This window comes from Nansenia antarctica (genome assembly GCF_963989245.1).
Source record: "Nansenia antarctica genome assembly, contig: SCAFFOLD_25, whole genome shotgun sequence".
NCBI lineage: Eukaryota > Metazoa > Chordata > Actinopteri > Argentiniformes > Microstomatidae > Nansenia > Nansenia antarctica.
Window position 1 is genome coordinate 192,768 of NW_027662493.1, and position 16,367 is coordinate 209,134.

At 41.3% G+C, this 16,367-nt stretch overlaps 2 protein-coding genes across 2 annotated transcripts; one reads left to right on the forward strand and one right to left on the reverse strand.

Moving 5' to 3' along the window:
• Nucleotides 1-6,330: 6,330 nt before the first annotated feature.
• LOC308175608 (protein boule-like) lies at nt 6,331-12,369 on the forward strand (the record flags this gene model as incomplete). Its single annotated transcript, XM_080551241.1, has 11 exons — nt 6,331-6,348; nt 7,508-7,594; nt 7,822-7,913; nt 8,651-8,705; nt 9,740-9,815; nt 10,136-10,233; nt 10,873-10,950; nt 11,483-11,530; nt 11,656-11,790; nt 11,987-12,079; nt 12,211-12,369. 11 exons carry the CDS (start codon nt 6,331-6,333, stop codon nt 12,367-12,369), a joined length of 939 nt encoding a protein of 312 aa, XP_080407367.1.
• Nucleotides 12,370-13,710: 1,341 nt separating this feature from the next.
• LOC308175589 (MOB-like protein phocein) lies at nt 13,711-15,808 on the reverse strand (the record flags this gene model as incomplete). The annotated part of the gene is made up of 7 exons (XM_080551227.1): nt 15,749-15,808; nt 15,048-15,148; nt 14,796-14,838; nt 14,612-14,698; nt 14,356-14,435; nt 14,013-14,124; nt 13,711-13,842 (listed from the first exon to the last, which is right to left on the reverse strand). Exons 1-7 carry the CDS (start codon nt 15,773-15,775, stop codon nt 13,711-13,713), a joined length of 582 nt encoding a protein of 193 aa, XP_080407353.1. The 5' UTR covers nt 15,776-15,808.
• Nucleotides 15,809-16,367: the final 559 nt, after the last annotated feature.

Below are 16,367 nucleotides of genomic sequence, written 5' to 3' on the forward strand. Positions count from 1 at the left end.
TGAGTGAAGTGAAGCATGACCGGCTCCGTCTCTTTCAGGGTGATGGCTTCTGGCGTGGATTGGTTAAAACCTGAGGTGAGAGGGACATAGAGACAAGAGAAGGAAAAGAAAAAAGGGAGAGTGGAGGAAAAGTACCAACGTTAGAGACGCTGATCTCTTGGTGAAGATTTGTCATCTGATCTCAATAACAGACTATGTTTTAGCCCTGTCCGGAAGCAACGGTGTGCCCTTGAAACTCGTAAAGATCTTTAGAGGATTGTACAAGTGGAAGCAATATACCTATTCCATTCTGTCACATCCACACGTGCTTATATTAGGGGGGGGGCAACTCTAACATGTCTTATTATCTTTCTAGCGGAAACTTCTGGTGAGTATTTTGACCTTATTCCCACTTTCTGTGGGAAAGAAAGAAGCTTCTTGTAGAGTTGCAACTAGTAGAGGTTGGCTAGGAATTGACTCACCCTCCCCCTCCGATGCAGTTCTGGCACTGACCACTGGAGAGCGCTGTGTAGTCACAGCCGCCATAATCTGCCATGGCTGGGGAAGTAACAGAATCGCCATAAAACAAGGTCAATCAATGTACCACCTTTTCTGTGTGCTAAGCCTTAGAATAATGCTTTGTAAATACATTTGATGAATCAACAGAGAATTTGAATTCTAACTCTAATTAAAGTAGAGAAAATGTGTTGTTGCTGGTTAACGTTGAAAGTACCTGAGGGATCCTGTAGGGACTGGGGAGCTGGTCTCCTGAGCCCATCACACCAAAGAAGGGGTCTGGAGCCCCCTCAGCCTCCTCCAGAAGGAACAGGGAATCAGCCACGTTCAGGGCTAGTCTGGGACACAAAAGGGCCAATGTTAAATGCTAAATGGCTGCTATGCATTGCCCAGGTGGGTCTGACACATAGGCAGGGAGTGGGGTGAGATGTCCTCATACTAGAGCATAAGTGTAAGCATAGTTACAAGCTTATGTTTGAGTTTATGGTTAGACCGAGGCTACAGGTAGGGTTATAGGCTGCTCATCCGGTTAGACTGAAACGTTATCCCTAACCAAACATAAACTTACTGTATCCCTAACCACAACCTTTACCCTGAAGATAACAATTTCTTACAGTAAGCGTGTTGTGTTTCTGGGTTACGGGACTGATCTTTATTTATGATGGGGGTGGTACACGGATGGATTTAACCTCTAAAATACCAAAATTGACGACCCTCCCCTTACGCAAAATATATTTTCGCATAGCCCTCGAATACTTGAAAAACATACATTGGCTCTCCCCCTACAAAGATGAATGATTAAAACACAGTGGTGTTGCCACACGCTGTAAACATTTCAAGGCAAATTAAACTATATATTTAGTAATGATAGAGTAACTACCTTTGATCGACAACACTATTGTTGTTAAAACTAAAGCAAAAGTGAAAGCGTTATGATGTTCCTTTTGACAAGAATAAACGTGAGTCGGGTTGTGATCATGCAACCCAGCTCCATACTGTTCAAGAGTCCTGGGGAGAACCCTGCTGTCCATAGTGCCGTCATTTCAGCTAAACAGCTATCACAGAATCATTGGCGATTCATAATCTATATTTTGTACATTTCATGCAATTCCACAGCAACATTTCTAAACACTGGAGAAAAACCTGCCGTCCTGCATCAATTTAGTGCCATACCAAGGGCCTATATTTCACTTTGAAAGAGTCAGTGTTGCACACAAGATCTAGATCGATCAAGTGTTTCATAGGCACTACTACACACATGAAATTAACATAGTACATGTTGTTTTTGATTAAATAATTTTCGCCCTAAAGTAACCTAGCTTTTAATTACTTTACTTTGGCTGCGTTTTTTATTATTATTCTGAAATACTGTACACATCTCAGCAATGACAGTTGGATTTGTAAAGTGTTCTTCATACAGAACAAACAACAGAAGAAGAAAAAAATAAGCCTTCTGCATATACTCTACACAGAGGCCACAAGACCTTGTCAACATCACAGGTAATGTTCTCCCTGGCCAAGCAGAGGGGAAAGTATCGCATGTGGCATGACGAATCCAGCCCTGATATACTTCAGATATATTTCAACACAGGAGAGCTCACCTTTAGCCCTTATTGCTTAAGCTATGATTGCTAATTCAAATGCAATAGGTGTTTGCCCATAATATGGAGTGTGATTGATGTTTTGAGTTTAGCATTCTGAATGGTAGTGTTTTCCATGTGAACACAAGAGATTTTATCAAGGAAGTGTGTGCCAAATGTAGAGAATTGTATTTAGTGTTTTGTTAACTGGGTGGTTTAGAGTGGCAAAGACTGGGTGGTTTAGTAGTGATAAGCAAGAAATGTGTTTGTCAGAATTGGTGTGAGATAAAATACACCAGTTTCAGGTTTTGGTCATTGTGTTTGAGGTTTGGATGTTAGTGTTAAAGCGAAAACCTGTAAACACTTTATTTATTTGTTGTTCGACCACTGGTTGGTTTTGTGGCGCTGTTCCGACTTTCAGGACTTCAGAAATCGACAGTTTGTCTTGCTTATGTCTTGCTTTCAGACAGTTTCTTTCTTTAAACTGATCACTGTTGTTTTCATTCTCGAACTGCTATCACAGAATACTGTATACTTTAGCTCCTACATAAACTAAGAAGGACACAGGTTAAAGTATACCATTCGTTCTTGAGATCACTTTAGTACGGAGCCCCCCTGGGGTCACATGGTAGGAAAAAAATATTTGATGTGTGAATCCGTTCCCTCGGTTAAGTAAATCTGTTCCCTCGGTTTAGTAATTAGTTCGTTTGGTTTAGTAATTAGTTCCCTCGGTTTAGTAATTTGTTCCCTCGGTTTAGTAATTCGTTATGGTTAGGGTTAGGCCCTACGAGCCAGAACGATCGCAAGGATTCTAACCCTAAACCTAACCCTAACCCTGACCCTAATCCTGGTAGGGCCTAACCCTAACCCTTGGGACCCCAGGGGGGGTCCGTACTTTAGCCTTGTGAGAGGAAGGGGAATTAGCTCAAACACACAAAACGAGCGGCTCTTCAGATTTGCGATGACCCAACACTCGTTGTTGGTCAGTGGTCCACTGAACGAATACTACTGTGTATTTCCACCGTATTTCATATTTAGTAACATGTAAGCAAAAAACAAAGTTGTCAGAAGCAGGATTTGAACCCATGACTCCAGATGAGATTGCAACCTGAACCCAGTAACTAATATAGAGTTCTGTATATACCGTGGTAATATGATTCATTCGCGTATTATAATTATAATTTTTTACCGCGTAAAGGTTTGCCAAATTAACCGCGATCGTTAACGAATAAACTAATATTTCTCTTTTTAGCTTTGAGAACTTCTGAGAAGTACGGCTAAAACAAACCCTTTACTCTGAGTGTGTTGAGGGGAGACACCTAAATGCCTACTCTGGGGCAGGTGTGTGGGTAACATTGTTTATGTGTGTGTGTAAGCGTGCATGTATGATGTGTGTCCCCTGACCTGTCAGGCTCAGGCAAGTCGATGCTTATGTGTATCTTGGAGCGCAGCAGGCGCTCGATGGTCTGCTGAATCTCATCTGGAAAAGAGCAGGGAAGTTACTACAGTATATCATGAGGTCAAGGTACTGTGTGACATCACATTCATTTTACAGGCTGCACAGTTACCGTGGTGATTCTGCGTGGGTGACCTGGAAGATGATGTGATTCTGCATCTACAGTACCCTCACAACTAACTTTGCTGAAGTGTTTATGGTTTATGCTGCATTCTGCGGTGGAGGAGGTCATAAATCTGACAGTTTGGCTGGTAACGAAAGATAAACTACTACTACGAATTAATTCTGCTAAATGGTAATAAAATAAAAGGTATTATTGTGTACCAGAGTGTTTTGAAGAGACGGTAAGCCTCATCCTTTAGTGAGTTGTATCTACCTCTAATGACAATGTGCTGCATGTGCTGTGTTTTATCAATGAGTGTGTATGGAGGTGAGTGCGTGTAGTAGTAGGTCCTGTGGCTTTGGTGGTTTGTATTTCAGATCAACCAGTGCCCTTCACTGTGCAGCTGTCAGACCTGATGTATTACTTTACCTTACTCTCATTTCTGTGTGTATCGACAGCAGTTCTTTCCACAATGACATTTGTTATGCCCTTCATTTCAGGGCATAAAATGCCCTGCCTTCCCCCAGCCCCACTCCCTCCCTCCCTCCCTCTCTCACCCAAAAGAAAAGCACACTGGCGGTGGTAGACGATGACTACGCCGTACTGGAGCTGGGAAGACAGGTAGAGGGAGAAGCGGGGCCGGGGGAGGCCTGGTTGGAGGGGAGGCACCCGCACCATCACATAGTCCATGACGTCATCACTAGGATCAACGTGACACATATCAGACACACACCCATCAAAGATTCTGATCTAAAGCACCAGTGTGTGACCTTCAGACCTGGGTCAAATACTATTTGAAATCCTTTCAAATACTTGAGCGTTTACTTGAGCCTGTCTGGAGTCCCTGAATGGCATGATTTGCACTTTTGGGGATTATTCAACAATGGTTCAATTGCTCCAGGCGCCATCAGTCAAGCACAGATATTTGAAATATAACATGTGTTATTTAAACCTATGTCTGGTGGCCTCATGCTGTACTGTAAAGTCTGACACACAATGTACATCATTAAGCATTTAGCAGATGCCTTTATCCAAAGGGACTTACACAAATACATTTGTCTGAAGTAAGTGAATCATCTATGCATCAGTGATTACAAGAAAGTAATCTATGCTATGACCAGGGGCCATTGGCAGTTACAATGCAGGACAGGTAAGATGTAGTCTGAAGAGATCAGAAAGGTCTGTACAAGAAGTAGTACTGCTGTGACAGAAGTTTCAATAAAACCATAATGCTAAATCAATACCTCGTATTCCCTCAGACAGTGGAGGGGATGGGGGGGGGGGGTTTACATACCATGTTTTCCCAACATTGACCTTCAGAAGCTCCCTGCGTGTTATTCTGGTTCCTTTCGTGGCTGCCAACCTAAAACCACCCAGATCAGGCATGAAAATGGGTCGGGGTGAAAAAGGTGAGAAGGATACGAGACCCGGAACCTGCTAGGCGGTCCCGGCGGAACGTTTTTTTTGTGGAAAAATTAGCTTCCATGTGCTCATATCTGATTTCTTTTAGATTTACTCTAGTGGTGGTCACATGCAGAATTACAAGATTGAAAAAAAATAAAGTATGGATGTCTATTTTGGATTCAAAACGGCGAATTTCGCCGAAAGGTGAGCGATTATCATGCCTGTATATTACATTACCTCAGAATACCACCAACAACATCACATTAACTATGTTACATTACCTCAGAATACACCAGGAACATCACATTAACTATATTACATTACCTCAGAATACACCAACAACATCACATTAACTCATTGACTGCCAAAGACGCCAATTGGCGTCTTATAGAATAGTAACGTAGACTGCCAAAGACGCCAATTGGCGTCTTATAGATTTTTTTTTTTTTTCGCGGGGATCGCGTTATTGACATGTTCTACACCTAGTGTGTGAATTTCAGAGGCATTACGTTGCTCTCTCACTATGCCATCACTTCGCGTGGTGTTTCTAAAAGATGCAGAACATGTGTGGAGTAATAGTAATAATAAGCATGTTACCTTTTCTGTTGTATATATCAGAAAAGTAATACATACGAATGAAAATACTATTAATTTGATAGGCATTTCAAATGGGGAAGTGCAGGGTTTTTAAATTGTCCCGCCATCAACGCCTTGAGGTTATTTAAGGTCAAGGCCTTAGTTATGTCTTGCTTTCAGACAGTTTCTTTAGTAATTTGTTCCCTCGGTTTAGTAATTCGTTATGGTTAGGGTTAGGCCCTACGAGCCAGAACGATCGCAAGGATTCTAACCCTAAACCTAACCCTAACCCTGACCCTAATCCTGGTAGGGCCTAACCCTAACCCTTGGGACCCCAGGGGGGGTCCCAGCAGCAAACTAACACTTCTTTATTAAATAAATACATAAATTCTTTAAATGTTAGTGTCATATAAATGTAAAAAAAAAACTGCTGATATTTAAATCCTACATATCCTCTTCCTTCGAGCGTCGTCTCCCGCTCTGTCACTACCTTGGTTGCGTCCACCACAAAGAGCGCGAGACTATTTCATCCCAACGACTGGTCCACAATCTGCATCTGCGCCACAAGAGAGACTGGTACTAATCGCGACTGCCGCGCTGGTTGTGTTTTCGCTATAAATTGTAGTTCGCGAGCTAAATTGTATAGTTCGTTTAGGCTTGCCAAAATCTACTTAATTTGCCCAACACTGACGTCCAGACAGGACTAAGAGTCAACGATGGAGCCCGAAGTATCTGTAAGTCATGTTAGCTTTTGCACTGATGTTTTCACTTAGATGCTGTGTGTGATTGTGTTGATGTAGATCTAGTTCGCTTGGTAATAATCATCTATTAACTTGTTAATATTGTGCGTCTTTGACTTTGATTCTGGTTGGTTAGTCTTTTAGCTTGCTTAGTCTGTTTCTTCTCTTGGCGCCTAGGCTCGCAGAGCTAGCAATCGGCATCGGCTTAGCTAGCTTTCCATCGGACGCTAACCCTAACCCATTGATTTATTTTATGAATATTGCGCCTTAAAATTCATTTAAAAATGATGCATTCCCCCACAGATCGAGCCCAGTGGTTAGTAGTTTAATGCATTTCAGGTTGTACTATATCAATATGGTTAAAATCAAGGCCACTGTAATATGGGGAGACTTGTATTTGAAGTGCAAAAGGTCATGAAGGTTTCGTTGCTATTGTTTTGAGAACGGGTCACTCGCAGACACAATAAAGTGCACCTTCAAAGAGCAGGTGTGCCAGGGTATCCGCGGTGTCTTGAAACGTATTACAAGTTGATAACTCAATTTTGGGAAAATCAAGACCCTTAATAAGTATTAAAAAGTCTTATCACGATTTTACGAGGTCTTGAGTTTTGTAGGTATTTTTCTGAATTAGACTCTGTCCAAAGAGTTTGAGTCCTAAAAACGTTTAGTAAAAGTTTGTGAATTAATTAGTTTTTATTAAAAAAACAAATGGTGTTGTATGACAGTGGTCTAGTCTAGACAGTGGTCTAGACTAGACCAGTCTAGTCTAGACAGTGGTCTAGTCTATTGCGAACTAAAACTGTTAAGTTAAAGGTGTCACTGATGTGAACGGTTACAGCTCGAAGTGGCGGTGAGGTCTGGAAAAATATTGACACGGTCTTTAAAAAGTCTTAGAAAGGTATTGAAATTAACCTCAAGATTCCTGTATATACCCTGTAAGTGAATCATGTATCTATCAGTCATCATAAGAAGAAATCTACTAGAGCCATGGCCATTAGCAGTCACAATGCTAGAAGGAAGAATCTTCTTTTTAATTAAAATGTAAAATGTATTTACAGTGGAGATAATTGATGTGGCCTAATTCTGCTTTTTCAAGTTTACTTGCACACAGACTCAGACCAGCACTCCCTCTCCTGATCCGGTGTATCTGGAGACTGGTAACACCAGTCCCTCTCACCATGCCCGCCACTCCGGCACAGTCATCCCAAATCGCATCTTTGTGGGAGGAATTGACTTCAAGGTGAATTACCTGTTTACTTGCTCACTTGATAACCTATTTGTTTACCGGGGCCAAGTTTAAGCCATGCAACCTCACTTGACCCTTTTGGGGGGATTTAAGGGAGCATCAAAGTATACAAACATAATTAATTCATTAATGTGTGTGTGTGTGTGTGTGTGTGTGTGTCTGTCTGTCTGTCTGTCTGTCGGGGTGGGGGTGGGGATGTGCATGTTCCCATTTGTGAGTAGACAAATGAGAACGAGCTGTGGCGTTTCTTTTCCCACCATGGAGATGTATTGGACGTGAAGATTGTGACTGACCGTGCTGGGGTGTCAAAGGGGTGAGTTCAGATATACAGTACAGGCCAAAAGTTTGGACACACCTTCTCATTCAATGTGTTTCCTTTATTTTCATGACTATTTACATTGTAGATTCTCACTGAAGGCATCAAAACTATGAATGAACACATGTGGAATGATGTACTTAACAAAAAAAGTGTGAAATAACTCTAAATATGTCTTATATTTTAGATTCCTCAAAGTAGCCACCCTTTGCTTTTTTGTTGTTAATAAAATATATATTTGTTGTTGTTAATAAAATATATAATAATAATATTAAATATATATATAATAACATATTATTATTAACACATATTATATTAAATATTATTATTATATATTTTATTAACAACAAAAAAGCAAAGGGTGGCTACTTTGAGGAATCTAAAATATAAGACATATTTTTCAGAGTTATTTCACACTTTATTGTTAAATACATAATTCCTATGTGTTCATTCATAGTTTTGATGCCTTCAGTGAGAATCTACAATGTACCAAATAGTCATGAAAATAAAGGAAACGCATTGAATGAGAAGGTGTGTCCAAACTTTTGGCCTGTACTGTAGATTTGCAGTGGTTAGATTGCACCTAGACCCGATTTAGCTCAGATTAACCAACCATAATACATATTTACATTACAATAATGAATAAACAACATACAGTAAGTTGAAATGTCATGCACGTACAGAGGATCTTTGCCTTGTTATGTTCTTTCCATCCCATCCCATCCATCCCACAGATACGGTTTTGTCACCTTTGATACTGAAGAGGATGTCCAGAAACTCCTTTGTCGTGTAAGTATAACATTCACTCAAGTTATAGTCACATAGAGCCAACACACTGCATACAATGGATATGGAAATACACTTTCAAAAAACAGAAACAGTAAGGGGATTTACACCCCTACTTCTACTATAGATTAGACGCAGCTGATACACATGTACGTATCTGTCTCCACAGATGAGGTTACACATGTGTACATGTCAGGGCTTGACATTAAGCTTTTTCAGGTACTTGTCCTTTGGACAAGTGAATATATATTTTACTTGTCTGAGAGCTCAAGTTACTTGTCCAAATACAAAGATTTTGAAAAAGCAATATGTGTTAGTGCAAATAACAAATTTGACTACTATTGATTTGATAATTTGATCAATTAAAAACATATATTAATTAAACAATATTTTGTAATTATTAAAAATTGTTATGAAGGGGTAATCAGTGATTTCTTTTAGACTAAGATTGGCCACGTGGTCTGGGGTGGTCTAGCACCGCGGTCTACAGTACACACATATGCCCATGTCGGCATGAGTTCAAATCCGGCCCATGCCCTGCTGACATGCCCTCCCTTCTTCTCCTTACTTTCATGTCTGTCTTCATTATATCTGTCCAATAAAATGAAAAATATGAGTGGGACTGCCCCACTCAGAAAACAATTCTTAAAAAAACAAGAAGATTGGTCACAATAGGCATGAATATTTAAGAATATTTACGATAACTACAAGAGCACCTGATGTAAGAGCCTCAAGGAGAATGAGGCGCGGCATAGCTTGCAAATATTTTTTTTACTATTCAGATCGGAAGGAGGAGTTATTTCTTTGCAGATATTAATACGTATTAATTTCTTTTTTTGTTTTGACTTGTCCGTCAGAGAACTGCAGGAGGAAGTCCACTTGTCCGAACATAAAATATACTTGTCCTGGACAAGTGGACAAGCCGTAATGTCGAGCCCTGCATGTCCTGTTAGTCTACATAATAGTGTTAGTTAATGCTCTCATTAATATGTGCTGGATTCCTTCTCCCCTTGTCCCCACTAACCATCCCCCCTCAGGCTGACAGACTCAACATCAGGAACAAGAAGCTCAGCATTGGCCCAGCCATTCGCAGGCAATACATAGGAGGGCATCGTAAGTATGTGTAGTGATAACTAAAGCAGCTTAATAAAGCACCTTATAGTGGTAGAATGAACGTTGTAACGTACTTACAGTAAATTGACATGTTTAAGTTTGATTAAATATAGCATTCTGTATGTACATACTGTATTAGTATGGTGAATTATCATGTTATGTGGACAGTTAGTGTTATTTTTTCTATTGCACATAGGTTGGTGGTTGAAATCTTGTCTCCCCGCCCCCTCCCCCCTTCTACCCACTTTACTCAGCCAATAGTTTCTCTGTGTCAAGCCCTACCCCTGGTATGACCATACCTGCTCCCTGTGGCACCACAGGTTACCCCTACACGGGTTACCCCTACACTTTCCACAACGGAGTGGCCTATTTCTACTCCTCCGAGATGAGACCTCCTGCTCCTGCACACCACTGGCCTGTGAGTATGTTCCCCACTCAGCCTCAAGTGGGCGCTACTCTACAAACAGAGAGACAACCACAACCGGACTCTATGGGAGACTTGTAATGTTTGATATTGGAGTTGCTCCAATCGAGCCTCGAACCTGTGACCTTTGACTTGCCAACATACGTCACCGTCTGCTCAAATACCCGATGTTAACCAGCTACGCTATCGAAAAGCTAGCAATTCGACAGGGGGCATTTGAACTTGAGGAGATGTTTAAATAGAATTTTCAATAAAGTTCTGTCTGTCATTTTCTTTCATTTCAAATAATGTATAGGGATAGGCCTCCCCTGGACTTTGAATATGACTTAAGCTAAGATCTCACCTAGGGCAAATTCATTCATGTCCCTGTCTGCAAATTCATTCATGTCCCAGTCAGTGTCTGCAAATTCATTCATGTCCCAGTCAGTGTCTGCAAATTCATTCATGTCCCAGTCAATGTCTGCAAATTCATTCATGTCCCAGTCTGTGTCTGCAAATTCATTCATGTCCCAGTCAGTGTCTGCAAATTCATTCATGTCCCAGTCAGTGTCTGCAAATTCATTCATGTCCCAGTCAGTGTCTGCAAATTCATTCATGTCCCAGTCAGTGTCTGCAAATTCATTCATGTCCCAGTCAGTGTCTGGCTCCCCAGTAATGGCGACCCAACCACCTCAACCCATCTACCAACAACCAACCTACCATCACTACCAGGTCAGAGCAGTCTGTTTTGCACCCTCTCACCCCCCCATTACAACTAGGTTCACCTATAATAGCATCGTTACCATGAGCAATAACAACAGGCAGTTGTTTATTTGTGGGATATGTTCAATGCTGTTGAGAAAGGTGATATGTGACAGCAGCTGGTGAAACTGGGAACAAGTCGGCAGCCTATTTAATGTTCAGACTTTTATTCTGAAAAATTTAAATACATTTCAGTGTTGTTGAAAATCAACGCTAGTCAACTAACACAGCTTGTTTTCTGAGCCTGCTAACAATGTAAAGTAGTATTACAGTTAACTAGGTAGTAGTCTGGATTACTCACTGAATCCATTGCATTGCAATGTTTTGGCTTGACTAGCGAGTGTGTCACTGATTTTCACGACGTACATTTTTACAGAATAAAAGTCTGAACATTTTGATCGGTTGGCGACTTGTTCCCCGTTTCACCACATGCTGTCACATATTGTGTAACTGCTCCGTACACTGCTTGATAGTGAGCTGCTCTTTTATGCCTTTGCCGTAGGCCCCCGCCCAGTGTATCCCTGGCCATCTGCAATGGAACCATCCCCAGGTAAAAGCAGAGGAGGCCCTGTTTTTGTGTCACCCCCTGGACTTTTAGGTGTGGGGGGGGGGGCAAGGTGCATCCTTTGAAAAAGCAACTCATTGTGATTGTGTGTGTGCTTGTGCATGTGTCAGTCTCCAGCCCCCTCCAGCCCTGTGTTGCCCTGGTACATGCAGCCCTCTGAGCTTGTGTACCAGCCCCTGGAGATGCCCCCTGACGGAGGTTGTGTCCAGCCTGCCGTGCCAGTGCAAGAGACCCCCATCCCAGAGGTATTCTTAAAACCAGTGATCTAGTTCAATCAATCAATGTGATTTTGGTGTGTAATACTTTTTGTAATACTGTAATTATTATTTTTGTTGGTGTGTAATACAGTTTTTTCATAAAGTTATGTATCACCACCACCAGAAGATTCACACAATTTGCATGATACATTATATCACTCATAATCTACGTGTTGTGTCATAGCCGCAGTTCATCGACCACATGGTGCAACCGACCTACCATCAAGTGTATGCGCAAATTCCGGCGGCTATGGCGCCTATCATGCAGCAAGAACCAGTAAAGGTATAAATTAATCTTATAGTATGATACTACACGTATATGATGGATGTTGATAACTGGCCTTTTGGGATGACTTACAGTGAGTTGTGATGGATCGTAATGCATTGTCTTTTCATGTCCCCCTCAAGGACCAGAAGTTTCATTTTATGAGACAAGGTTTCCCTCACTCCTCTGTCAGCCTGAAGCCCAGGGGTCACCACAGCCCCCACTACACCCATCTGCGTAACGAGTACATGGCTGAGAACTCTGACTCCTCTCCCATGTCTGCCACTGATCCCCTCAAGTAGAGTTCAACCATGGTTTCAGACATATTGTTCTTCATGTAATACTTTGATATTATAGGGTATTTTGGGTAGATCAGTGCCAAAAAATCTATTAAATCTATTTTAAAGTAACACAACAAAATGTAGAAAAAGACCCGGGGGGGGTGGGGGGGTGATACTTACTGAAGACACTGAGCAATACCTAGGAATTGTGTCCTATAACTGGTTGACTTTTATATGTGGTTTTCATAAAGAATGATCACTGGAAACATAACATTATCTGCATGTTTTTGTAACGAACTGGATTTCGCTGTAGGCACAACTGTTTGTTAACTCTTAATAAGATATACAAATTAAACTATAGGTAGTGAACAAAACATCAGTGTCAAGTTAGTATAGTATGTGCTATAGACAGCTGACGTTATGAAGAAGTGGGACTAACATTCACTGTAATGGGTTGTTCTGAGATAGTAACTGTATTGAGACTGTTGTTCTAGCAATGTGGATCAAAATAAAAAGATGAGAAATGGAAACATACTTGACACATGGTTGTAAATATATCTGATATTTTAATAAGAAAATGAGAATGGATATCCACCAGGGACAAAAAGACAACACAATCAATAGATTGTTTTTTTGTGTTGTTTGAGAAATAGTTCATAATTTGACATGAATATAGAAATTGAATGAGACACACTCTTGCTTTGAAAACCTAAGGCAGTTCTGAATAGCTGTCATTATTATTCACATATAATGACAACAAATTACTCTCTTGAAAATAAATACAGTGAATAATAAGCTATTGTCCTGAATGCTATTGTCATAAAGCATCCCCACTCTATAGTAACAATAAGGAAAGAGACCCTTATACAGTAAGAAATGAAGATGCAGAGACTCCGGTCCAGTGAGTAGACGCATACAGTGGCAGTATCGGACAGTTTTTTGTTCAAGTCAACAACTCACTAATCATGTACATCCACATCTAAACCTGGTGGTGGTTCCATGGTTCTGTATTAGGTACACCTGCATAAGATGTGGCTCTACAAGACCAGAGTCGCTGACCCTGTGAAAACAACTAAGGACTGACAGGAAGCTAAGCTCGGTTGAGGTCCGATAAAGACCAATGGTACACTGTCCATCTCCCATACACATCACAACACTGTCATGTTCTCTGAAAAGCTCAAGCTAAGTAAGGATGGACTATAATTAATGAAAGCAGTCTACTTAAGCTAGCATAGGCGATTTCAGTGCCGTTTCTCTTGGGTCTAATAGGATAAAATAATGGGTGGTTTTGCTTTGTGTGCGTCTAGTGGGGGAACAGCATGTGTGAATATGTCATTGTACGTTTGGCACGGTGTAATAGTCTCAGGCTTCATTCTCTCCTTCTGCTTCATTCTGAACCTCGTCCTCCATTATGGGCACTATCAGGTTATCCTTTGACATCAGGTTGTATTTCATCACAAATCGCGTGAACCGATGACACAGGAACGTCTCGTTCTGGAGAAAGCAAGGGAATTAATTTAGCTTTTATCCATATAAAAAAAAAAAATAGGTCAACGAAACATTTTAACAACAATGATAGTGAACGTATGTAGTCACTGGCAAATCTCAGTGATGGTATATAGAGAGAGAGGGTAGATGGCGGAGAGATGGCAGACACGGTTTACCTCGTAATGGTCGAAGATCTGGCGATGGTGGAAGTAGGCGTGGGAGAATATCCTACAGATCCGCCGACAAACAGAACCCAACTTCGCTACAGATGATTCTTTAATACTCACCCTGCAAAAAAGGAACCAGTCATTTACTGAGAAAATGTCACCATTCACACATACTGGAACAGCATTCTGTTTACAGCAACCATCAAATGGAGGTAAACATATCAGTCAATACAGTATGAGAGGTGGAGTATTAGTGAACTAGACGGTGAACAAGTACAGTCAATCAAAACAGATGTCAGAGTGAAGGATGTAAGTGTTCAACGTTAGTGGAAGCATACACACAACTCCTCACCTGCTGGGGAAATACTTGTTGCTGTTGAGGAGGCAGGCAGCGCCGTCCAGAGTGTGTCTGGTGTAGTCGATGGCTGGACACTGTAGGAAACAACATACATTTTAATATCAGTCTGAAATAATGAGTATAACACAGTTAGAAATGTATAACTGGCACATGAATGTTTGGGGGCTAAAGGACTAGGGAAAGGTTGTAAGGACTGAACCACTGATCTGCCTCTAATAAGCAGCCGATATCGGTAGAGAGTGGAACATACCTCTTTGGGGGTCTTGTGGGCAGCACAGAGGAAGATCCACTGCTCTGTTGCAGTCATCTGGGTGCATGTGTCTGGGTGGCATTCTCCCTATGGCGCAGCATTATGTTAGACTTGCAAATTAATTACCACTCAGACAAAAATGGGGCTATCTTCCAAGCGGCCAATCATTTAAGTTAGTGTATACCTGTAATTTCACTGCAAGTCCATTCAGCTCTAAACAGAACTGTCTGAAACAGACAACAAGAGACAACAGTTTGGGTGTTAAAATTGGCTTTCATCGTGAGAAAGAGAGGTCACAGAAGGGTGAACGACATTCCCTATATAGCAAAAACATCTGGTATTCCTTCTAATGAGTCAAAGACCACAATGAGATTTGACTTTCCCAGTACCAGTGCACATTATGGGTTTTTTGGAAGTGTTTAATGTCAACCACTACCTGAGGTGTTCATACTTCCAGACCCCTTCGTCCTGACCTTCAGGGGGCTCCAGGATCTTGTCAATGTTTGAGCAGTCTGTCCGGATGTTCTGCTGGATGTACTGAGAAGAACAAGAACTACATTTTTAAGACAAGGCAGATACACAAAATACCACAATAGCATTGTAATTCAACATCAGAAACTTCCGTGGCAGAATGAAAACTTGTGCTAACTGTAGAGCTATTAAGCAAAAAAACTAAGGGATAGTTTAACATTTCTGCCATATATTTTTTTCTATTTACCCAGAGTATTTACCGCATCGATACCATGTTTATGTCTGCGTGCAGTTTGAAGGTAGTTACGGAGCCATTGCTAAATGCATAATGAATGGAAGTCTTCAGGAACAACTAGCTAGCTCCTCTCAAAAGCAGGGAAATAGACCTTCTAACCACACCAAAGCTTGGTGGTTGGTTGGCTCTGCAAAAACCTTCAAACTGCAGCATGCAGACATATAAAAATGGGATCAATCATGAGTACATCTGACTGGGTTAAGTAGAAAAATGTGTTGCCAAAATATCCTTTTAATCCACAACTGAGAGAGAGCTGAGAGCAGACTGCGGCTTGAGTAGTCACTGATAGTGGCCTTGTTGAATTTACCAAATGTATCCACCACAAATTGCTCAAGTTGCATTTTTAGTCCCATATGACATTTGAGTCCCACCTGCTGCACAGCCAGAGTGCTGTCCATCTCCTCGAATGACTCATCGGGCCAATTGTAGAAATCCTGTAAACAAATAACTTGAGTCAGTCAATAGTTCGGATGACAAGAATGATATTAGACCCATGCATGTCTGTCCCCCAGCAGCTAACTGCGCCACCTCATATCTAGCTAAGGTGTATTAGTATTAATTGGATGCTAGCTACTGTTTCTAGTGCTCTCCTGTTCCTGGCTCACTAAGAAAGCAGGAGGGCAGGATTGGTTAGCTCAGCTGACTAGAGTCAAGCAAACTGTGTAGTTATAGCCAGAGCCATACATGCATACCCATGATGCCATGGTTCTGGTTAGTTAACTACCTGGTGGGCTGATTAAATCAGCCCACCAGGTAGTTAACTATGTTACATTAACTCAGAATACACCAGGAACATCACATTAACTATGTTACATTACCTCAGAATACACCAGGAACATCACATTAACTATGTTTCATTACCTCAGAATACACCAGGAACATCACATTAACTAGGGATGCTCCGATTTATCGGCCACCGATTTAAATCGGCCGATTTCACTCCAAATGACTCGATCGGTGATCGGCAAAAATGGCCGATCGCAAAAAACG